General features: G+C 39.3%; 2 protein-coding genes across 4 annotated transcripts; one reads left to right on the top strand and one right to left on the bottom strand.

The window, feature by feature from the left end:
- Nucleotides 1-402: 402 nt before the first annotated feature.
- On the bottom strand, nucleotides 403-8277 carry LOC103701999 (monodehydroascorbate reductase 2, peroxisomal-like). 2 transcript variants are annotated; one of them, XM_008784257.4, is made up of 7 exons: nucleotides 7967-8277; nucleotides 5593-5644; nucleotides 4731-4811; nucleotides 3015-3133; nucleotides 2655-2874; nucleotides 2410-2528; nucleotides 403-1518 (listed from the first exon to the last, which is right to left on the bottom strand). In XM_008784257.4, exons 1-7 carry the CDS (start codon nucleotides 8084-8086, stop codon nucleotides 808-810), a joined length of 1422 nt encoding a protein of 473 aa, XP_008782479.1. In that variant the 5' UTR covers nucleotides 8087-8277; the 3' UTR covers nucleotides 403-807. The 2 variants fall into 2 exon arrangements, with proteins under 2 accessions (XP_008782479.1, XP_038982984.1); XM_039127056.1 differs by lacking the exon at nucleotides 7967-8277 and having other exon boundaries at nucleotides 3015-3171; nucleotides 5593-5618.
- Nucleotides 8278-12409: 4132 nt separating this feature from the next.
- On the top strand, nucleotides 12410-15441 carry LOC103702061 (DNA (cytosine-5)-methyltransferase 3A-like). 2 transcript variants are annotated; one of them, XM_026802590.2, is made up of 2 exons: nucleotides 12410-12503; nucleotides 12705-15441. In XM_026802590.2, the coding sequence occupies exon 2, from the start codon at nucleotides 12716-12718 to the stop codon at nucleotides 13478-13480; it is 765 nt and encodes a 254-aa protein (XP_026658391.2). In that variant the 5' UTR covers nucleotides 12410-12503; nucleotides 12705-12715; the 3' UTR covers nucleotides 13481-15441. The 2 variants fall into 2 exon arrangements, 1 of the variants encoding a protein (XP_026658391.2); XR_003384664.2 differs by having other exon boundaries at nucleotides 12422-15007; nucleotides 15117-15441.
- Nucleotides 15442-23939: the final 8498 nt, after the last annotated feature.

Below are 23939 nucleotides of genomic sequence, written 5' to 3' on the forward strand. Positions count from 1 at the left end.
AACTAAATAAAAATCATCTCAAGGAGGTCGGTCTTGGGTGGCATCATTGGGTATATTAAACATGGCCCATGATGGAGAGAATTTTTCCCTCAGATCCAACATGAGTAACCTTAATCAAAACTTTGAAGCGTTAGAACTCAAAATCTGTTAAAGACACCGGACACAACAAACACAATTTTCTGCAATTTTGGCGTTTGTAAAAATTAATCTGTGATGTTAAAGTGAACAGTTTGCCACCACATGTCAGAGGTATTAATTATAAATTATTCCCGTCTTAAATTTGTTTATTTGAAGTTCGGGTAGCCATCCTGATCTATAATGCAAAAGATAAAATTTGCCGCCACATTTTTCTTTTTTCTAAAATATAAAATTTATCTTTGAATGTATTAAACAAACGAACGCTTGAAAAGCAAGTGTTCTGAGGTTCATTTTTTTTATTAAAAAAAAAAGAAAAGAAAAAGAAAGTTCCAATTGGAAAACTACACGCTGGATCGACCTTTACGGATGCAAATGGGCTAGACCATGATCAAACTTTTACAGTATATTGGGCCAGCCCTATGGACTACTTTGATAACTTAGCCCAGGTCCAGCTCATTCGATCTCACACACAGAGTCACAGAGGGGTACACAAGATGGTCATTGCAAGACGAATCGTGACTACGAAGGTCTGAACTCATGCCAGCCCTTTTGAGAAGCTCTCACCGCACTGCAACAAAGCCTCCCTCTACCTTCAACCACTTGGTGTTGGCTCTAATGCATTCCTATAGATGCTGCACCAATTCTTTCCGTAATTCTTTTTTATAATTGTCACCATATCGGGCGCCACCAGTCGTACCAGTAAGCAAATGCAGCGATTGACAGAGCCGCAGCGGCAGCAGCCGAGGCATGCCATGCACACGGTGTCAGCCTTTCCAGAACAAGCCCACTCTCCTGCATTGCCCGCTGGCTTACCTGGAAAGCAAATTCAAGGCCTTCTCTTTCAAGCTTAGCCATGTCCTCGACCGTCGCCTTGAGCTTAACAGCCTTTGCTATTGCCTCGTACTCCTTTCTGCTTCCACTCTCAAGGAAAGCTCCCATTATCCGGCCTTGGTCGACCCAATATGCACCAAACCTCCCACTGGAAAGATCACCAAAGTGGACGACTTCGCCAACGTTATCCCCATAGAACTGCCAAGATAGTGTGAAGACTCTGGAGTAGAAGAATGGCAGATAGTCGAGGTCGCCAGTTTTGCGAGGTGCCATGATCGCAGCCACTGCATGCCTTGCGGTCTTTCGTGCAGAGTCGACATGCTCTAGTCGCCGGACGTCGTTGCCGAAGAGTTTGATCGGGAATGCAGCAACATCACCAACAGCATACACGGAGCTGTTGCTAGTTTGCATTCGTCCATTCACCTTAATGCCACCTTTATCCATATTCAGCTGACCTTCAAATAGACCGGTGTTTGCACGGATGCCGATGCCCACCACAACCATGTCAGCAGGAAGGCGTCTGCCATCTTTAAGAACCACTGCTGTCACCTGTAGCAGGGCCAATCAGATAAAATAATTACTGCTAGTGAGAGCAGTTGAATTTTGCAGGTGCCTAAATTGTCGATCGATCCCTAGACAGTGCCCACACTGGACAAATTATTCTTCTTTTATAGTGGGAAAAAAAAAGGAAAGTTCAGTTAAAAAGAAAATTTTGAAATATAAAACCTCAAATATAAGATAATTTAAAATCAACTGGCGTAATCTAGGTCTAAAAAGCTTTAAACATAATAGCTCCAGTTTCTCATGAAAAAAAAAAAAACTAAACATCTGTTCTTCAAAAAGAAAAAGATAATATTTTGCTTAATAATGTGGTAAGCAGTGCTACTATGATGCATATTACATAGAACTGAAGTCCAGGAAGTTAATAGCTAACTGTCTGCATAAGATCATATGCATGCCTATTTATAAGCAAAGAATATGCAGCTTCAGACTTCCTAGAATCAGCAATATAAACATTGTAAAGCCTATTGTGTTGAGAATATTCGCATCTCTATATATATCCAATATTTATCAAGATTTAAATGGAAATGACCTTTTTCTATTATCATTTCCCATATGCTGTAAAATCTGCATAGCATTCAACTTTGTACTAACCCCACAATGACCTAAGTCTTGATTCTCAGGCTAACATTCGGATCCAGGTTCCGGTCAGCAAAATTGCATTTTATGATGGTTTCCATATGCTATGTTTGACCATCTCCTCAAAATCTAAGTAGCCCAAAGCAAAGTTCATCACACTACGACTTTGTGGCTTGTGTGGTGCTCGATGCCGAGCAGCATTCATCATGCTGTTTGCTACAGGATCCGGATACACCAACATTCTGAAAGTATAAAGTTTAACTAACTGCAGCCGAGATGATTAATAGAACAAGATGTCACCTTCCTCCCTGAGTCATTTTCAAATGATGTCAGCACTGTTCCTTTTATGAAATTAACTCCCATTGACTTGTAATAGTCTTCATAAAACAAAGCGATCTTTGGTGTAAATAGACGACCCACTGTAAACACGGCCAGGATTCTAGTCAGATTATGCAGTGTACTCGGAATTGCAAAGGTATACATCTAAAAGGGCGACTGCTGAAATGCATTTATAATAAAAGTACGGCAGAACACTAAATACTTACTGCAATGCTTCCCAGGGAAGACCCAGGTTACTTTTATTTGATTTTTAACTAAAGCTGCTGTGCATTCCATGCCAATGTAGCCACCACCAACGACAACAGCATTTCCGCCAGTACAAGAGCGCATTACATCCACCAGCCTACTTGCATCAGCCAAATTGCGTAAATAACACACATTTTCAGCATCAGATCCCCTCACTTCAAATTCTTCGAGCTTTATAGCCTACAAGGTAACACTGGCATTATAGATCGGCAAGTATGGCTCCGGATATACTGCTTAAAATTTTAAATTCTTTTAAAGTCTCTCATAGAATTATAACTGATAAGAATTTAATTATACAAGAAAGAAATTAGATTCAATACCCGAGCACCTGTTGCAATGATGAGAATCTTGTAACTAATAGTCTCCCCAGTTGCCGTAAGCAATGTCTTCCGTGTCACATCAGCAGACTTTACCTTAGTTCCAAGAACAAGTTCGATGCCTAGAAAAGCAAGGCCACAACTTTGCATTTAGAAGCTCCTAGTAATGAAAAAGAGATATCGTATTATTTATAAACATTATGAGTTGGCAGGTACAATATCAGGAGAGTCATAGCAAAAAAGCAAAAGATATTGGAAATTGATGCATTGAAGTGTAAGAGTCGGCAAGTGTAAGCTCAATCTGGGTCAAGGACAAAGGTATAGCGACATACTGGTGCAGAGCCAATGCTGTGAAGCATGCCAGACAGGTAAGAAAATGGTAAAATGGAACATTCGTGCCATGCTTAACAGTCTCTGCCAGTCTGTATCAGTCCATGCCATTTTGTGTTGGTCCAGCACCCACAGGCATCTATTGATCTAGGTTGGCATCAACTCATTTTGTTGGCCACAGCTTGGCATGCGAAGAGCATGACCAGGCACGAAACAGTATTATGCCGTGTCATCCCATGACTGGCATGGTAAGGCACCCGCTACTTTAATTTCTAATTTGAATAGATAAACATTGTGGGCATTTTGGTAATAACACTTTTTTTACCTTCAAATATGTATATGGAGAATAAGATTCCACGGTTGATACAAATTGTGAAACCTTAGGTTTATCGGAACCCTTCAAACTAAATTCTGCTTGATGTGTAGGATAAAGTAAATAATAATTATCTGATGCTTTGCTGACCCTACAATTACTGATTGGTGGGTCCTAACCTTTGGCCCTAAGCCCCTACCCACTACAGAACATTTTATAGCTTAAATTTGAACAAATGTAGTTTTTGACCAAAAATAGGCAATATAGGTGAACAATCAGAAATAAGAAGACAAGAAAGGCAATCTAATTCCTGCATATATTATGTGTCATATGAGGAAGACATTTATCCATGGATTTCCAAATTGAATAGAACTAAAAAGACAATGCTTGTTCTAGCCACTGCATCCCAACCAAACTGCACTGTATCCCCCACCCCCAATCCACATATATATATATAGGAAATGTACAGAATTACAAGAGCAGTAACAACTTGTCTTACTGACATCCCTTCCTCAGACTCTACATCAAAAATACACCCAAATTTACAATTCTATAATAACTCCATTAATGGTAAAGAACTGCTACTGAACCTAGAGAATAGAGAGGAGGACCGAAATGTAACTGATTCAGTTCTGCTAAAACAAAAGGTGGCGAACCATGCCGATTCAGGTTTTTAACTTTGAATTCTAAGATCATCATGCAAGAATGCCAATGCACTAAATCACGTGCCTATTACAGTAGCATAAAGTACAACAAAGAGAGTCTGCTTCAGGTCCTACACACCCAAATTTTATATCTTAAACATTTGGACGTTTATATCAGTACGTGCTTACATTTATATATCATTCAAACCATAAACATGATACAGCACTATTGAGATTCCTCAAACATACTAATATATTATCAAAAATATTATTTCAGTCGCGTGTATATCCTGCAGTTTATTTTCTGTTAGCCAAGTTGATTTACATGCTAAGAAATTAAAGCACACGAAAAAAAATGCTATTGAAAACAATGCCAAATGAAAGAAACAGCAACTGGAACTGAAGATCTAGGAGAAATCAAGAAATCTTTACCATTCTCCCTATACCATTTCGGTGTCAACATCTCCTCATTGGCACCTACACAAGTATGAAATGATGGAAGGCGTGCAGGATCTGCAGGTAACGATAGTGTAATATCAAGTCCAAGTATGCAGAAAAAGAAGTACGAAGATCATAATATGTGGTATAAAGCATTAGCACTAAAAATAGAATATCCTACATAAGAAAAGTAAAAATGTGGAGTTCAATTCATGTTATCAGTGAATAGTAAAACAAGACAGGCTTTTGGATGCTAAAGAATGCTGGGTGCCATTTGAAACTTTAGTTTATGCGTTGGTAGGCAAATAGGAGAAGAATGTCGCCACCACCGCATTTCAATTTCTAGGTAAAACAAGTCTTCATTCAGAGCATCAAATTGACTTGAAGACCTAGGCAATTCTTGATATAGAATACTCTACAACTGGACAATATGCGAAAATTGAACAGAGATATTGAGGACATAGAATTACAAAATGCTGGACAACAAAGAGTCAAGACTCAGCTAGCCACTTGAGTTGATTTGTAAAATGACTGAGCTTCTGAGCTCCATAAATCAGCTGAGTCTCAAATAAATTGTCACAGATTTCAACTCAGGGGCAGACTCCAATTTGAGTCGGTGACTCACTGATTTTTAAGCTATGATCATCACTTGATGAAACTGAAAGTGTAACAAGATAAGGTGAATAGAAATTTAAAACAAAGACATTGATGATGTGCTTGTGTAGGAAAAGAAGAGAGTATGCTCAATACGGTGGATGAGAAGCATGCATATTTGATATGGGGGAAATAAAATCTGTTTTATATGTTTTATCAGCATATCAATTTCATTAATAGTGAACCAGTGCTGAATCGACACCTTCTGGAAGTAAAAATCCTTTGCTCAGTGCAGGCCGTTCATAAGGTGCAACCTGCCAGCAACACAGAATTTAATCAAGAAAATCCCATGTCAACAGCAAATGGAATGCACAGTCAAATAAGCAAAAAAGTTACACTATTTTAAAGCTTGTTTTATTCAGTTATATAGTCACCATGATTGAAGTTTAAGCGAAACACATGTATCTGGTGCTTCTTATGATTGAATTCCTAGAATATGAGTCACAAATCTAACATCATTATTTGGTGCTTCTAAGGTTCTCCTACGTTGATAACATGATAGTATCAACAAAGGCATTTAGCTCTTTCAAATACATAGCGTTTGTAACTTTTATGAGTTTATCATTTTATATATTTGTTGTTAAGCCCGACATATATTTTTGATCCTTTCCCTATCAGCTTAAGCTTTTAGGATCAATTAATTAGTTAACATTGTACTGGAGCTTAATTTTGCTGGAGTTAGGTGAGTTCGAAACCCCTCCAGTTCTGTTATTCAATCATCCAGGTTATCTGTTATCCTGACTCTGGTATGACTTGACTTAGTTATCCCTCCACGTGCATGGTCCAAGCCACACACGTGGGGAGTGTTGCTCAATATACATTCTTGACTATTTCTTTATCAGCTTAAGCTTTATAAAGTCATTCAGTTATAGCATTTAATTATACTAATCTGATTGGAGAGAAAAAAGAATTGTCTCAACCCGTTCAACTCAAATTTCTCAAAAAAAAAATTAAAAAAAGATGAAAATTTTGAAAAAGTAGGGTATACATCCCCTTTTCTTTCATTGCTAATCAATTGATGATTTAATTGATAATCACAAAATTGAGGTACATAGCCTCTATTTATAATGGAGATGTCTGCTCTTGCACAATTCAAATCAAATTCTTCTCCTATTTGTAATAGGACTCACTTTCCTAAAATAGATATGACTAGTAGAAAAAAGCTAAAATTTTAGAGAAGATATATCTTGACTTCTACATTAATTTTGCTTTCAATTGCTCCACCTGATTCTTCTTGGATTAGGAGATGCATCCGGTCAATGTATTTTCCAAAAAGAAAATATTCGGTATGACCAGTCCAAACAACGAAATTTAGGCCTGGTCGCTAGGAATGTAATCCCTCTTAGAGAGAGGCGCCATGGGATGTGATTTCTATTAGAGAGAGGCGCCATGTTGTAGATCTCGAAAAGTTATTCGATTTCAAAAGAAAATCATCTCAATCGGACATTGTATGACCAAGTTATGATCTCCAAAAGTTTGGCACATGATTCGTCTTCCCAATGTGACAGATCTCGCTTCTAGACCCTATCCTGCCCTATCCATAATGGCCAAAGTGGTCTACATCAAGTATAGTATTAACTTCTAACTATTTAGGTTTTTCTTTCTTGACAACAATATATAACTTGCTTTAGCATGCTGATTCTCCATCATCATTTCAACAAAATGTGGTTAGTTATAAAGCAAAATTCTATGTTGAGAAGACTCCAATAAAACAAAAAAGGGTTAAGCATTGTATCTTAACATGAAACATCAAAAATAGTATAGATGTGTGCCTTAATGGTGCTTAACATCTAGACATGTTACACTTTCAAATGAATCAGTATAATTGAAACATTTGTATTATAGCTCTATAATAGTCCCCCAATCTTTAAGATTGGAATGATTTTTATTAAACAGATTCAACTCAGCTTTCTAAAGCAAGAATGGGAACCCTCATCTCTTTCTTAGCACACTATGATGCCTAGAATGCTCAGAGTAGGCCACCACTACTCATCAAAACGTTCTAAACCAAATGAATCTCTCAGCAATACAAACATGTAATATCATGTGATGTCTGCCAAAATGTGATAAAGAACCAACAGTTCTTCAAATATCAGCTCAAACAACATTAAAGCATCCTCTCACTTCACATGTTGATTCTCTTCACTGTTAGTTTTTTTTTTTTTTAACCAAATCAACAATCTCGCAAGAAGACCCTTAAAATCAACAATCTCGCAAGAAGACCCTTAAAATGTCGAATTACCAAAAGAACCCACATTCACCAAATCCAAGAGAAGCAGACAGAAATATAAGCTATTAGGTGTTCGAGAAACTGTCAAATAGATCGCATTCTAACCAAACGCAGCAAAGAAAAGTCCTCGTCCTCCATAAATCAAAATCCCACACCAAAACCTTTCGATCATCGAATTTTCAAGCAATTCAGTTTGCCGAATTCCAAACAACAGACGAAAACTCCAATCCAATTGGTAGAATCACCGTTCAATAGATTAAAATCAAACAGGAACCCAAGGTTCGAACAGCTGAGGCAATAAGAAAAGGACCCGAATTGGGAAGAGAAGGGATGAGAGCAGACTGACGGATTCCTCGGAGATGATGCAGAGCTCGCCGTGGGAGATTCCTCGCCGTACGAACTCGAGCGCCGCGTAGCCGGCGGCGACTCCTCCGCCGAGTATCACGTAGACGAAGGCTCTCCCCATCTCGGCGGGCTTTCTCTTGCTTTCGCCCTCGCTCGCTCGCTTCCTTCGGCTGATAAGCGAATGGATATGGAGTACTTATTTTGACCCCGGAGGCTGCTGTGGCTCGGATCTTGCTGCACTCCAAGCATAGCTTCCATTGCTTCGGCAAACTCATTCTTTGCTTTACTGGGAAGGCATGAATGGAAGCAGATTTGCTTCGGTAGCCTTTTGCAAGGTTTTATTTTTGGAATTTTTGTTTCCATTTATTTACAATTTTCTATTAAAAAAATCGTTATTAATTGCAGTTAGATCTCTTGTAGTACATAACGAGGACAATCAAACTTACTAGTATCATTTCACATGACCAATGAGAATAGCTGTTTTATTGACTACAGTGTGGTGCTAGATAGAGAACAATATTTCTTTGTATGGAGAAATAGCAAGCTAAATATATTTGAAAATATTAGAGTTATACCAATGGCTTGATTTTTTTTATTTTAACTTTTGATTAATGAGATGAGTTCCTGCATAATATATAATAGCATCATAAGACATCTGTAAAGGCTAAAAAAGGCCAGGCATGGTCTCAAGTGCAGTGGTCTCATTGAGCATGGACTACTATATGAGTGCCCAAAGTAAGGAATTTTATATATGTTAAGAAAAAGAAAAGAATACCTACCGATCGGTGGTGGAAGGATTCTTAAAGCTAAAAATCAAGAAAAAGAAAAGATTTATAAAACCGAGCATCCATGCGTTCTTGTGTGACATGGAAATAAAATTCTGGGCAGTCATTTATTTTTAACCATCATATTAAAGATTATACTAAAAGATTTTAGTGGTAAGATACTCAAGACATGCATTTCACATTTATATATATAATGTCATGACAAAAAAAAAAAAAAAATCCAGACTCCACTTTTTTTTTTGTTCACTATGCAGTTCTATTATTGATTCTCTTTGATATGCATGACAAATCTAGTATTGCCAATATTAAATATGTTTAAAGATGGCATGAGTGTTTTCCTCAAATTGATGCAAATTATAATTAATTGTCTCTATCTGGTATCTCAATTCACATCTAGCCTACCTAGAAAATGGATGGAAAATCAAGTCTATATCCTGCACCTTATAGTACTTGCACGGATGATCGTATATATTAATCAGAGTAATTTGACAACTTTTGTAAATTCCATTGATAACATATTCCTGATAATTTTTTAATGCAAGAATATTATTTTCATTTAAATGAAATACAAAGCAAATATTGACCCCTTTTTTTTTTTTTTTACATCGGCGGCTTACACTTGATGAGTGTGAAAACAGCCAACAAAATCAAAAAACAAAATACTGCGCAAAGGCATAGGCACAGCCTATAGTCTAACCAAAAAAAATCTTTCGAGTGATGAGCCGTGAAGGAAGTAATCCAGTCTGCAGCACTGTTCATCTTTCGATATACATGCATGGCCCGGTAGGAATCAGCCTTCCCTAGTGTTCTGTGAATATCGTGGAGCAAAGGTTGGTTCTCGACTGATCATCTTCATCTTCGAATCCACTCAATCACTATGGTCGAATTTCCTTCGAGGAGGATGCGACCCGCATGTAGTACGGGTGCCAAGCGCTATGAGATCTCCTCTAAGCGTGTGAATTGTTTTGGCAAGCGATTCTTATCTTGGAGCAACATTGGCCGTTTTTGTTTTCTTAACGTGGGTCGGAGAAGAGACTGGCGAGCGGCTTGTGTTGGCTGTTTGGGTGCCCATCCAAAAGATCGAGCCTCTCTTTTGTCGCTTCCCTTGCAAACTGATTCGAACAGCAGCTTTTCCACCGTAAAGAATTTATCCAAATTGGGCGTGTTGTGCAAAGTAGAACATCGTTTGGAGAACCTTGGAAATGCGTAATTGGATAAAAAGTTGTGACAGTTCTGTATCAGTCGGGACAATAAGATATTAGATTAATATAAACACTGTTAATAAAAATTCGATTTTGGGATATGGCATTATTTGGGTTTGGTCGTACATAAAAAAACCCAAACTTGCATCTCAGATTTTGGGTCCAAAAATCCCAAACTACATCGATCCAACGGAATGAAGTTTACAAAACAGTATTTGTTGGATCGAAATCATGTCATCGTGCATCTAATCAGATTAATCTGGTATTTCTATGCTCATCTGGGGTCGATAATGACATGCCGGATCGACTGTAACATCTGGGAGTGACACGTCACTGTATATACATTTGCTTAAAAGTTGTTTTCCCAATTTGTACTCATTACGTAGAAATTATTCTAAGTAGATCGATGCTAACGTCGTCTAATACTAGCATTGGCGGTTTAGAAGGGACTACGTATTCAGGTCCTCACTCAACCATATATTCTTATATACAACAAATTTGTTATGAAGGGACTACGTATAAATTCATGCATAAACTTCCCTTTTCTGTTTGTTTGGACAAATACACTCTTTTTGTGTTTACTAGTTGCGTATTTGCCTGGGTTGCAGGTCAACTCTCCTACTGTTGTTGTGGTCCCTCTCATGGGACCCGTATCATTTAATTTTTTTTATAAAAAAATAATGTGGCGGTATTTTTGTTTTCCAAAATAGCTTCTTCCGGTAATATGATAACCATGAAAAACCGAGTAACATGGGCTGCCGGAAACAGAAAAGAAAATAAGAAGAAAACGGAGAAGAAGAACTGAAAAAAAAGAGTGTTACTTTGTTGAATGATCAAATAGTTGATTTTATTCAGATTTAGCAAAAATTTCGATATATTATTTTCGGCATTGAAAACTACAGATTGAATAATTTGGATCTTTAAAAAGTCATCTCCATTGATTATTTAAAGCGCTAACACTATATAAAATCTATCCTCTATTAATTTATTGTTTGTTATTGAAATTCTATTGGCGATAAATGTTCTTCTTGTACAAGCTAAAATTCAATCTTGATAATGTTTGTACACTAGTTGAAGTAGAGAAGACCAACTATAATTTCATTGTTTTAAATAGTAAAAGATTTTGGCTGGACTAGATTTTGTGGTTTCTTCCTTCACATTAAATGATTTTTTAGGTTAAAAAAATTACGTTGCCTCCTATTTGTGGATTGCTTGATTCTTGACAATTGCTTGTGTATAGATTATTATTTTTAATAAGTAATATCTTATTTAATTACATAAGAAAAAAAATATGGTATTATTATTTTTTAATTATGCAGTATTCCAAGGTGAAGTGTGCCTCCCTTGCCGTGCGCTCCTTTATTGAATGCAGGATTCGTAGCCGTATTAATGGAAGCGAGTTAGTTTTCACCAGCTAAACATGTAACTGGATCCCTACCAAAAAAAATATAATTGGACAATAAGAGCATGATGGAATTTGGTATGTGTTTGTAGTGGAAGAGAGATATATTAGTGGTCAAGCTAATATTCTTCCAGTTATATTGAAGCTGAGAGAATTGATGACCCGAATCCAGCTTCTTTAATTACGCGTAATTTGTATTTCTAATCATCAATGACAAGTTCGAAAATCATAGCTACAGCTAAACCGCCACTGAAGCACGCGTACGTTCATTCGTACAGGAAAAAAAAAAAAACCGTGTCAAACTCTCATCCAAACGTAGTGCTAGCTTGGCTTGTCTTGGTTAACAATTCGTTGCGACATCGCATAAATTCTCCGGTGCCTTGAGAGAAGTCACCCAAATCCCTTGTTCTACGTGGCATGGTATGATTTGATGGCCTCCTCCGGGAGCACGTCGATCCCCTCGTGCCATGTGGGCACGAGAAAGCGACAGGTTAACTCAGCAGAGCCAGAGCCTAATAAACTGCAAGGCTGCATCCATAATTGTAGTTACACGCGGCTTATTTAGTGGGATTATTCAAACTCACTATTATTATTTCCGTACCAACAAGGATAGATCAGCTGTCAGACACCGAACAGCAATGCAGTGCAAATGCCGAGGATATTTCAGGGGCAGCCATCATCTTGGAACCTGGTAGAAGATGACTAAGCTGAATACCGTTCGACCCCATATTTCTAAACCCAAGTTAATTCTTCGGTGCCAACGTGGAGGCCACGGCTTAATGGCCCGCTGTCCGACGCACACGCAGTCCGACCCCCGCCCTCCGGGGTTCGGGTTGTGTCTTTCGCGCGAAGGAACGATCGATCTTCTTTCGATACATCGACCGTTGGATCTAACCGTGCACAGATCACAATGCACTTGATCTCTTCACTCATGCGTCTGCGCGGATCTGGAAGCGGATATTGCGCGATCCAACGGTGAAGGCGCGCGAAGGAAGGTGAATCCTTCTTTGGCGCGAAAGATACAGCCCCTCTCCTGCCCTCGCTCCTCTGATTTTATCCCCTTCCTTTCCTTTCTCGCTTCTCTCACTCGGTCGCTCGGTCGGTCCGCTGCTTCTAAGAAATATTCCAAATATAAGCCGTCGTCTTCAGGTACTCTTTTCCCTTCGCCCTCTGCTCCCCTTCTCCGTTTTACATTTTCCTGTCGTCACCGATTCTTCTTTCACGCTAAGTCCTCCTCCACAGAGCTCTATCTCTTCTCTCCGGTACAGTGCTTCTTCTTTCTCTTCTTTAATTTTTTCTTGTTTTGCCCTTTTGTTTGTTCGGTCCTTGTCCGTCATAAAAAAACAAAAGGAAATCCCAAAATGGAAACCCTGGAAACCACTGAAACCCTACGCGACGACTCCTCCAAGAAGCCCTCCGAAACCCAAACCCTAGAAGCCCTCGCGGGACTTAGGGTTTCGGAACCAGGGTTTCCGCCGGAGGGAGAACCCCTAGCTCCGGCCCCGGGGGAGGAAGCTAAAACCCTAGGGTCGGGGTTGCCGCCGGAGGCCGGCGAGAGGGAGGAGCGGCACTCCTTCGCCGTCGGTGATTTCGTGTGGGGGAAGATCAAGAGCCATCCATGGTGGCCGGGCCAGGTGTACGACCCCTCTCGAGCATCGGATCACGCCAAGAGGGTCCACCGGAGGGACCGGTCGGTGCTCGTGGCCTACTTCGGGGACGACTCCTTTGCCTGGTGCCACCCGGCGCAACTGCGGCCGTTCGTGCTGGATTTCCACCAGATGGTGAAGCAGAGCAGCTCGAGGAGCTTTGTCAGCGCCGTGGAGGACGTCCTGGGGGAGATCGGGCGGTGCCTCGAGCTCGAGCTCACTTGCCACTGCGTGCCTCGGGAGGCCCGGCCAGCGAGTGCCAGAGGCCAGGTCGGGAAGGCTCCGGTAGTAAATTTCGCGCCTTTGGAGTTCCATGAGCATCTCTGTGACGCGGCATGTGATGTTTCGGTGGTTGATATGCTGGAAAGCGCGATGCTAAGGAGTTGGGTCTTGGCCTTTGGTAAGGGGTGGAGCAATGGTTCGGGCTGGGTACCACCGTCGCCGGGGGATAATGGACCTGGTGGACAAGATCGATCTTGATGTCCCACCAGGGGACTTGGCTGACAGCAAGGAGGAGGAGGAGTATTGGATCACTGGGAACAGTGTTGTGAAGGGGCCAAAGATATCAGCGGAGAAGTTGTTCAGGAACAGGAAGAAGAGAAGCATGGCAAAGCTCATCGCCGAGATGGATTTGGATGCTGTTGAGGTTAGTGATGGTGAGGACGACAAGGTGGAGGAGAAGGTGAAGGAGAAAGTGGAGTCTGGGAAGCGCAAGAAGAAGACTGAGAATGAGAAGACTGGGTCAGATATGGAAAATATTGGTGTCAAGGCTGAAGAAGAGGGTGGCTCCGGTAGACGGGAACGGAAGAAGAGCAAGTATTTGTCGCCTCCCTACACTTATTTGAGTGGGTATACAAAGTTTATGGCCTTACCGAGGAGTGCAGAATTGAAGACACCGAGGAAAAGTATCGATTCCTCTGGGCCTTTGTCACCCAAGTCCCCGACAATTTTGAAGTGCAACTGTGACACAGTTCAGAAGGAAGAGGATAGGATGACTTCTTCATTCCAGGTTGATAACACTTCGGTGCATGAGGTTCTTGCGGAGTTCCTCTGCACGGCAGTTGATCCGCTTCACCTGAAATGGAATCGCTTGGCGAAGACAATCAGGGGCTTCTTTGCAATATATAGAAGCTCTATGTACTCTAGTGGCTCTGACTGTGTATCTTACCAAAAGCATTTGACTGAATCTTGTGGCATGAATGGAAAAACTCCTAGTAAATATATAGTGGATAGGCCTGAAGTTGGGAAATCTGAGGGGAAGAGGAAGCAGAAGAAAGATGGGGACTAGTGGAGAAACTCCGATAGTTTTGGGTCCTGATTCCGCAAATCACTCTAAACAAGGTAAGGTGGGAAGGAAGAGAAAGGCGAGGAAGGATGACACGACTGTTGAAGCTCTGGTTAATTTGGAACCCCCGGATTGTTGATGTTCCAGTGGAAGGTAAACTGGCAAGGAGATGCGCGAAAGGCAAGGATGGTGCTAATGGTGAAAGCACGGCGAATTTGTCTCAGGATTCAGAAGCAGCTAAATTGGGGCAGAAGATGGTCAGGAGCAAGGGAGTTGCTAATGGAAAATCTCCAGCGGAATTGGGTCATGAGCTTAGCGGTCGCTCTCATGAAGGTAAGTCTGGGCAGAGAAGGAGAAAAGGCAAAAATGCACCTGGTACTTTGCATGTTCTTGATTTGGATCGTGACATTGCTAATGGTCCGAATGAAGGTAAATCCAGGCAGAAGAGGAGGAAGAAGGATGGAAATAACTACGGGAATCCGGCAGCTCTTCATATGAATTTTGCTCCGGGCGTCACACTGCCATCCAGGGATGACCTTATCTCCACTTTTAGCAAGTACGGGGTCTTGATCGAGACCGAGACAGAGTTGCTACAAGAGACTGGCAGTGCTCGGGTTGTGTTTGTGAAAAGCACCGATGCAGAAAAGGCCTTTAGCAGTTTAGACAAGACTGGAGTTTTTGGGGCTCCATATGCTACTTACTGCCTCCGCTATCTACCTGCGGTAAGCTCTCCGCCATCATCACCAGTTCCTGTTCCAAAACCTCCACTTCCTTACATAAGGAAGAGCCTGGAGAGGATGATTACTTCTTTGACCGGTTCTTCTACCTCAGTGAAAGAAACAGGATGCTCTGATGGGTGAAGCCAGAGGCAAGAGATAACTTAGTTGGTGAGATGCAGGGCCTCCTCAAGAAGGTTAACAAGATGCTGAACGGACCTGCTGCTGGTACCCCTTTTTAGCTCCACCATTTTATAGATATATGGATCTAACCTACTTAGCTTTAGAGTCTTTGTTATCCTTTATGTTGGTTATGTCAATTGGTCAAAGACTACTGCTCTCTTTAGGATGCCTGCACATTGGTGCTGTTAACCCGAATGGGTTGTTGTATTTTCGTACACTGTTGCATGGTGGACTACGGAGACTTCATCTTGCCTTTCTTTGAACTTGTTAGCGGTATGGGGTTAGAAATAGCTTATTATGCATGTTTAGAAGAATGACTTGTTATGGTGGTCCTGTGATGCAATCGACAGCTATTATACTCTACTATCATTGCCACTGTATGTGCAAATGCTATCAGATTATGTAGCCAAGCGTTACCGTCATCTTCTGAGCTTTTCTTTAGTAATTTTGCTGAAATATATCTACACGCGGAGGAGGACTTGGTGATGGGAAGCACGAAGATGGAAAACCAGAGTAGCTAGAACGGAGGAAAGGGCATGGTGTTTTATTTCTCTGTTTAAAATAATAAGGAAATGGAGAATTCACTGTTAGAAGAATTTCTTAAAAGTTTCCTTCAACAGCCAATTTTGTATGTGAATGAAATGCTATGCTTGTGGGCGCTGATTCACTGTGCTCCTTCCCTTCTTATTAAATTGCATGGAGAATATACCTGTACTATCTCATTGATCTGAAACGTGGAGTGTGATTTTTAATTGAGTTCTGGGTCCAGATTCCTCCTAACCACTGCCAGGCAATTTGAGGGCCCTGGAGACGGAAAGGTCATGATTTAGGACTAAGTCCGGCGGGCATGCCGTTGTTTTAAACCACTATTTATTGGAAGGGTGCTGATTGGAACCATGTTATCGAATGATGTGCAATGCTCTTGCAGCAAGACCTTGGCTATTGACCACCATGGTTTTGGTTTGATAATTTTACGGGTTGGCAAGGTTCTTATGCACGATGCAGTCGGCTATTTGGCTGCAAATCTTGCGTTCTTATTGATGGTTTTCTCTAATGTGTTGTTTCATTTTCGCTCATTTTTTGATGGCTTGCTTGAAGATTTCCCTCTGGTGCGAGATTATCAACTATTGCCATTTGTACCAGTGCGTTGGGATAAGCCACCAAGAATGCAATACATTTCGTCTGCACCTTGGACTTTTTGGTAGGATCTGTACCAATCCTTTGTCACTGATTGGGTCTTAATCGGAGTTGATTCGAAGCGTTCCTAACTGTATCGGCCTGACCGGAGATTGCTGTTAATTAATTAACTTGTCCGGGAAGTGCTATTGCTTTACCAAAAGAGACCCAGCAGAGTCATTATTCAGAGGATGCAACTCCATGCTCAAAAGCCACTCTCCAGTAGTCCACATAGGATTAACAATTAATACGTATATTACCATTTCAAATGCTTGTCAGATTCTCAGCCTGAGCTGCGATTTCAAACAACTGCTATGGTTGTATGATCTTTCTGTTAGGTGCTACTCCCCGATCATCCTTCAATCATAACAAAACATCCAAGCAACCAAAGATGTAGATTCTTGTCCGAGATCATCATTTTAATGAATTCCAATGGATTTGCCATCTGTCTTAATATTTTTTTTTGGTTGGCTGTCTTGATTTTTTTTTCTAGAAAAAGACAGTAGATTGATTGCTGACCATAAAATCCATGATCTTCTAGCCTCTACTGAAACTGATGTTAAAAGACATCAGAATGGATGTCAATATTTTGAGACTGGATTTTTTTTTTTGGTAAATTGGATAATTAAACCACAAATAGCAGTGCATGCTTGGATCGCTGCTACATGGCCTACCTCAGAGGCGAGATGGGCAAGTGGCAGTGATCCAAGCATGCACCAGTCTCTGCGGTGCAAAAGGTGCATTGTAGAGAATTCAATTCAGGCGATATTTTTTACCTAACCGAAGAAGTGAATTCAATTCTTGGTAAAAATTTCAAACGAACCAGCTACGATGGAAGAGTCAGCAACTTCTGTAAAAGAGCTTTCTTGAGAAAGTCTGAAGATGGAAATATGTTGAGTAGCAATTGCTGACTTTTGTCATGGTCCCTATCATTCATCATAGGTATTTGTAATGGTTTGTCTATTTGATGGTTCCGAAGGCTAGAAGATCCGAGTCTTTAGCAACTAGTCCAGATGTGAGTCATTTCTTTCACCTCTCCTGTGATAGAGGGACTGTGTAATCTCATTGGCCCCTTATCAGTAGGCATTACTGGTTATTGGTTCTATCTGTAATAACGTAATGTACAATAAATTTTCCAATTGCTTCTCACTCAAGGACAATGACTCCATGTTTGATCAACTTTGAGCTTCAATTTGAGATCAAATGCCAGCTAGGGCATCTTGTTTGGGACTTCTGAGACGGAATCATGGCTAAGAGAGGGTTGTTGCCAGGATTTTCATCTCTATTACGGTAGCTCCGACAGTGGTCTACCTGATGGTTGTCTAAGTATACATATGTCTTCAGCGATCGTAGCGCAGATGGAAATTAATAATCTCTGTTTTGCTATTTAGTGAAAGCTTTGCATATGACCCATTCCACATAACGTCATTAGTGTATTGACTGTTACTTCCCCACTTCACCTAACATGGACCGCATCAAGTTGATGTCTGTCTGTACGCCACTTGTGGCATGAGTTTTGGAGAGTGGACATCAAGTTGATGTCTTTGTCGTGTGACAGCGGCTACTCATGTTTCTCCTGGAGTTCCTTTTCTAATTCCTTTTCCAGCACATAAAATAATAGCACAAAATCGTTTGAGGATTGAAAAGTCAACACTTTTTTTGTTTCTTCTCAGGAAAAAAATGCCGGACGGTTTGAGTTTTTTTTTAAAAATAATCAGATTTGTTAAACCAATCTAGAATAAAATACATCTACCAGAATTAAAAAATACCAATAACTGATAGCTCAAAAGGAATATGAGTTTTGCTTTCAAGGACCGAGCTGGGGGTTTATCTGTTGCCTGAAAGAAAGATTCACCATGGGATCACCCACCCACTGCATAGATCTCAAAATGCTCTAAACTCCACCGTTTATCTATCTGCATAGATCTCAAAGCGATTAATGGATGATCCAATAGCAGATTCACACAAAGAAAGGTGACAATCTTCCTCCTCGCTCGAAACATACACCCCCAGCCCTCAAAGGCCTTATTATTTATCCCCGTAGGTTCAGGACAATACTTGGTGTTATCTTCCTTACCATAGATGAGGAACTTTGGTGCTAATTTTTAGAAGCACTACGATGCAGTTGATTAAACCCCAGTTCAGTTGGCGCCATATAAATGGGCTTTGGCAATCATGTAGTTCATCAATAAGAGCACCACCCCAGCGCAGCCATGTATGTAGCAACTACTGATTATAATGTTTTAGGCTTCAAAGAGCAAGCCAGAACACGTCTGTGACAAGTAAGGAAGGATTCATTCAAGCAATCACAACTCTAGCCAGAAAAATAAAAGAAAAAAATGGACTTCTAACACTAGGAAGGGCAATCAAATATAAACGTTCCCCTTATATTGGATCATGTTCCTCCAGAAAAGGTCAACAACCTGTTGAGCATCTCAGTTAGAACTCAGCAGAAGAAAACAATTTTGTTGTATGTTACATTTGATGCTGATTGAGAGAGGAAGCTTGGGAGTTCACTATACCTTTCTTTCCTTGCATGCCTCAGTTCAAGCCGCAAACTTTCAGAACACAATAGATCAGTATGAGCAGTTGCATGGCCACCTTGTTGACGGTAATCATTCGGCCGTCATGTTGGCCTCAAAGCACAAAGATTAGGAGGGAATCTGTTCCTCTATTCTTAACCTGTAAGAGGTTCTAAACCAGATGATGATGGCCCAGTTGATGAATATGGGAAAGGAATAAACTTGATGCATTCAAATACCAAGTTCAACCAATTCTCATAGATTCAGATGAACGAGACATTATGTGACTCTCATCGATATTGGAGGCATTTCAGAGTCAATTGTAATCACCATGTGAAATACTTCCACCTGCAAAGCCCTTTTATTTCTCATGTTGGCACCCGGGAGCAACTGCTCGATGTTCATCTATCATCAGGGCACCTGTGATTTTGGTATCTGCTGGCTGGATTCTTTGACTAGGTGTCATAAGAGACATTGCATGAGCTCATTGGTTCATACAAATTATTTTTTGATTCACAAGTTTGATCATGAGTGCAAAGTTGCATTCCAATGCGGAGGAGCAAACATTTTGTAAAGAATATTATCACTCACAAATTTTGAGTGTCTCGACAAAATTATGGATGAACAATATGTAGTTCAAGTGGTTGATCTGGTGCTATTTGGAACAAAGCTTCTTCATTCACCTCTCTTATGATACCCTCGATCAACAGATCACTATCTCATTAGTTTAGTAGATAGCTATGATGATAACTGAAGGATAATGTTCCTCTTATCATGGTATTAAATAAATTTAGAAAATAATATTCTAATAGAAATAAAATGTTCAAATACATGTTATGCTTTTCCCATCACTTGCCTTGAACAATTTTATTCGCATATAGCAGTTGGGAAATGAAAAATTTGGTGTCGTTCTACTCTATACATCGTTATTCTGAGATACTTAACTGCTCCATTTAACTGGTAGATTACTTAACTGCTCCATTTAACTTTGGTACTCATTAATCACTTCTATTGCTAAAGGTTTAGAACTTTATTACTCAAGCAACCTTTCCGTCATAAAACCAACCATTAGATAGGGGAAAATTGAATTGAAGAGATGTTAGATTATCATGAGGTTTCTAATCGGCCCTTTTGCCTCTGAATATGAAAGTTGGATTAGCTGAAATTTGAAAATCTTCTAACCCACGAAAGATAAGTACTGCTGTAACAAAGGATTGAGGGGAATCTGCTGATAATTATTTTATCGCAGAACAGGGTTTACACTCCAAGTAGGACATCTCAGGTATAAGTACAAAGGAATCTATGCCATCTCCTTCCAGATGGCAAAGATAGCCCATGCTCAGAAAAGGCAGCGAATGTGCACCCTTGAAGCTAATTTTTATCATAGATTAACACAAGCTGCGTTTAGTCATTGCCATGAATGCTAGTGTGACAGTCGCATGCATAAGGCAAGGCCAAGAGATGGTTGCAGGCTCAAACAGAACTAATATGTCTTCCCAACTGAAGATCTTCATACACTTGATTGACAGTTTAGAGATCATATGAATATAAAACCTGATCAATATAAATGCAACAGAGATCTATGATCTATGATAAACAAGGATAGCTTCATATTATATAAATAAAAAATAAAATTTCTTTGCTGCTATGTTGTAATATATCACTAGCAACGGTTAAAAGACTTCAGTTGACTGTTACATTATCTACTTTATTTCCTTCTACAACCAGATCACTAATCTTACTGTTGATTTCTTAACATATCCAAAATAACATTTCGGTTGCAAAGGTTTCACAGGTTGACACATAAACCTCCTGGACCGCAAGTAGCCATCTTTACGAAATCCAGTACAGAATAACCTATATTTCATGACATTATGAGTTGTATATTCTTCTAAGACCTATGAATACTGTTGGCTATAACAAATAACTTCTTTTCTTTAGAGACAGAGTGTGTAACAAATGTATCCAAATTACTACTGGTAGCTATGAACATTGAAATATTTCTCATACAATTTAAACTCTACTCAGCAATTCTGCTGTATGTCTACAAATATACTCTGCTTTATTTTCTCATTCCGCTTCCCCTTGTCTTGTCCTTATGTTTCCTCTCCTATTCCTATTTCCTTCTGTTTCTCCAGCTTTCTCCTCTACATAACTTGTAAAGTGGAAGGTATTGATAGACAACAAGATTAACCATTACAATCTTCCATTGGTTTTAACTCTCTCTATATCTTAAAGCTTCAACTCCTTCATCTTGTTTACTTGGAATTTTTTCAAATATCAATTGTCTAGAGTAGCTATTGACTAGCATCATGCCCCACCTACAGGCATCAGACAGCATCCTAGATATTGTGTTGCCTAGGAAAATCTTCAACCAGCCCTAGTAGCTACTTTTCTATGCTTTCTGAAGTTCTGAATAAGATTTTCATCACATGTTCTGTTAGTGTATTTCAATTGTTATATTTTTTAACTGAATGATAGTTATGCTTTTATATGCTTGCTATAACAATCTAGATATTCGTAGGTAAGGTTTTCTTGTAGAATGGTTTGACAAGCTCCTTTAAGTTTCATGGGCAAGTATAATGCCATTTTTATTTAGATAAAAAGTTTGTGTTTTAACTTTTAAGTTCTCTTTTCACAAATTACATCATGTAAATGTCAATATATGGTGCAATTATATCACTTAATAAATTATGTAGGATGCACGTTACCTGTTTATCTACAGTTAATGATATTCTTGGAACTTTTCTTCAATACTTAGTGGGTCAAGCAGCCAACACCTACACCATTTAGACTGTTCGGTAGCCTTGTTTATGCTTTCTTCAATGAATACCAGCTAACAATGCTATTGAACTTATAAAAAAGTAGGCTTCTTTGAGTATAACAGCCACTACAAGGGTTTAACAATCCTTAAGATGAAGCTCTCTCATGATGATCCCAAAAAAAATCGTGAAATTAATATGAAAGAGCAAGGTGTGAAAGAGAATTAATTAGGTCTCAATATTTACTTTTCATAGGAGAAGTACTTATATCTATAATAACTTTTGTTTGGGCCCCTACTTGTAGGGACTTTCCATGGTTCTCTTCTTCATGTCCCCTCTCTCATCTCATCAATGACGAAGATTTGGAAAAAAAATAGCAAACCAAAGATTTCAATCATCCTTAATTTGCACTTTTGTGCCAACTACATCCAATTATTTGAATTTAGACCTACAGGCAGGTATAATCAGACCAACAAATCTTCAACTTTGAGATTGTCGGCCATTGCCTCTGCGAGAGTGGCTCTCTCGTTTGGCCAGATATAAGATTTGACGATGTATCTTTCATGAGGTAAAAATTTTAAACATATGTTCATAGATAATGACATGCGGTTTCCACAAGAAATAAAGCATCAAATATGGTTGAGATATGGTTAGAATATATTATTGCAACAAAAAGAGATTCGGATTATATTTGAATTTGTATATAGTTAAACATTGGCTAACGTTTAAGCAATACATTATATATTCTGATTCTTCTACCATTTTGTCTATGCGATGCCTCCATTCTTAAAAGATAAAAATCAACAAAGCAAATGTATTAAGAAATATTTTTTGAGTTGTTTATTGGGATCTCACCAGATTTACCAGGATGTCTTTATGTAAATCCAAGTGCCTATCTGAGTATGCGAAAGCTTTGGATTCACAAACTATATTCTTTGAAGGCATTTGTTTTGAGAGGAAATTAATCGAAAACAAAATTCCAAAGAAAATGAAAAACAAATATTAAACAAATATGATGAATAATAAAATTAATGACAAAAAAATGGATGAATAGATTATCATCCCTATGAAATAACGAATTACCAATCTATGTCTGAAATTGCCAATAATACTGTTAGCTTAGTCGCTCACCCCTAAGGTCTTGCCCTATGAGGAGGTCCATGGTTTAAATCCTGAGTACCACTAAAAAACAGAAAAAAGAAAAAAAAAAAATCTATGGCTGAAATTAAAATTACTCTGATGATGTGAAATTAACCAGTCCCAACAAGATCATTGGCACATCTGAGCCTTGTACATGGCTGATTCCAGTTCATAATAAGTTTGTCTAGATCCTCTTAATATGTACTATCAGTTCCTGCTATTATACCCTGTTGTCACTTGCCTCTTACAGGTCTATATAGGCAAAGGCATATTGGCCTAATGCAATACTTCAACTGTACTGGAGTGAATTGAAACGATGACTAGGATATGTGGATCTTGGTTTTAATTATCCCATGGTGGCCTAATTAATCATTATTGCTCATTTCTTGATATAAACAACAATTTGGGTTAGTTTAGTTCTATTGGTTGTTCCTTACTTCCAATTCCCATCCAAATTCCAGTCCCAAGAAATGTTCTTCAGACACCTTGTACTCCTCCCACTATTTCAACTGTTAACTGCTAAAAGAAACACATACAAGGATAGACACGCAGTTCACAGAAACAGATGAGAGTTTTTCTTTATATCTTCTCCTAGTGCCATCTCCCTGCATTGTTCTTAAACCATAGATGATAACGTGCCTAGTACTGTGGAAGTGCCCTTATAATTTGATGGCACAGGATGAAACCCAGTCTCATGAAAAGTTAACAGCTTGCAGTCGACTTTATAGTCAGTCACCGACGCTATAGCACAGAAAATAGTAATCATAAAATTACTTAATACCTTTTTTCTGAGATAGACTAATTCTGTTAAATTGAAAAGGTTACATAGTACATTACGAGTACAGAGCAGAGGTATCTATGGGTTTTGAATTACTGGTAACTACTGATAACTTTGTCATTTGCATTGCCAAAGTTGTAATGTCATAAATGGGTGTTTATGTTTTGAAAGATTATATAAAATAATAAAGCAAATCCTATTGGAGCAGTATTTTGGGGTTTGTTTCAGATTTCTTCCCATGTTACATTATTCTTTAGACACTAATGTAACAGAAGAACTCCTTTAAAAACTCAGTTTAACTTATCAAAAAAAAAAAAAACTCAGTTAGACTGTCAGGTGAAGGAAGTACAATGATCATGACTTTGGAAGAAAAAACC

This window comes from Phoenix dactylifera, chromosome 6 (assembly GCF_009389715.1).
Source record: "Phoenix dactylifera cultivar Barhee BC4 chromosome 6, palm_55x_up_171113_PBpolish2nd_filt_p, whole genome shotgun sequence".
In the NCBI taxonomy this organism is placed as follows: domain Eukaryota; kingdom Viridiplantae; phylum Streptophyta; class Magnoliopsida; order Arecales; family Arecaceae; genus Phoenix; species Phoenix dactylifera.

Excerpts from the sequence above, each read along its gene's own strand:
- LOC103701999 (XM_008784257.4), bottom strand. The coding sequence starts at position 8,086 with ATGGGGAGAGCCTTCGTCTACGTGATACTCGGCGGAGGAGTCGCCGCC. Across the intron at positions 5,645-7,966 it reads GCATCATCTCCGAGGAATCC|GTTGCACCTTATGAACGGCC; the intron begins GTCAGTCTGCTC and ends TGTTGCTGGCAG. Across the intron at positions 4,812-5,592 it reads AGGATTTTTACTTCCAGAAG|ATCCTGCACGCCTTCCATCA; the intron begins GTGTCGATTCAG and ends CGTTACCTGCAG.
- LOC103702061 (XM_026802590.2), top strand. The coding sequence starts at position 12,716 with ATGGAAACCCTGGAAACCACTGAAACCCTACGCGACGACTCCTCCAAG.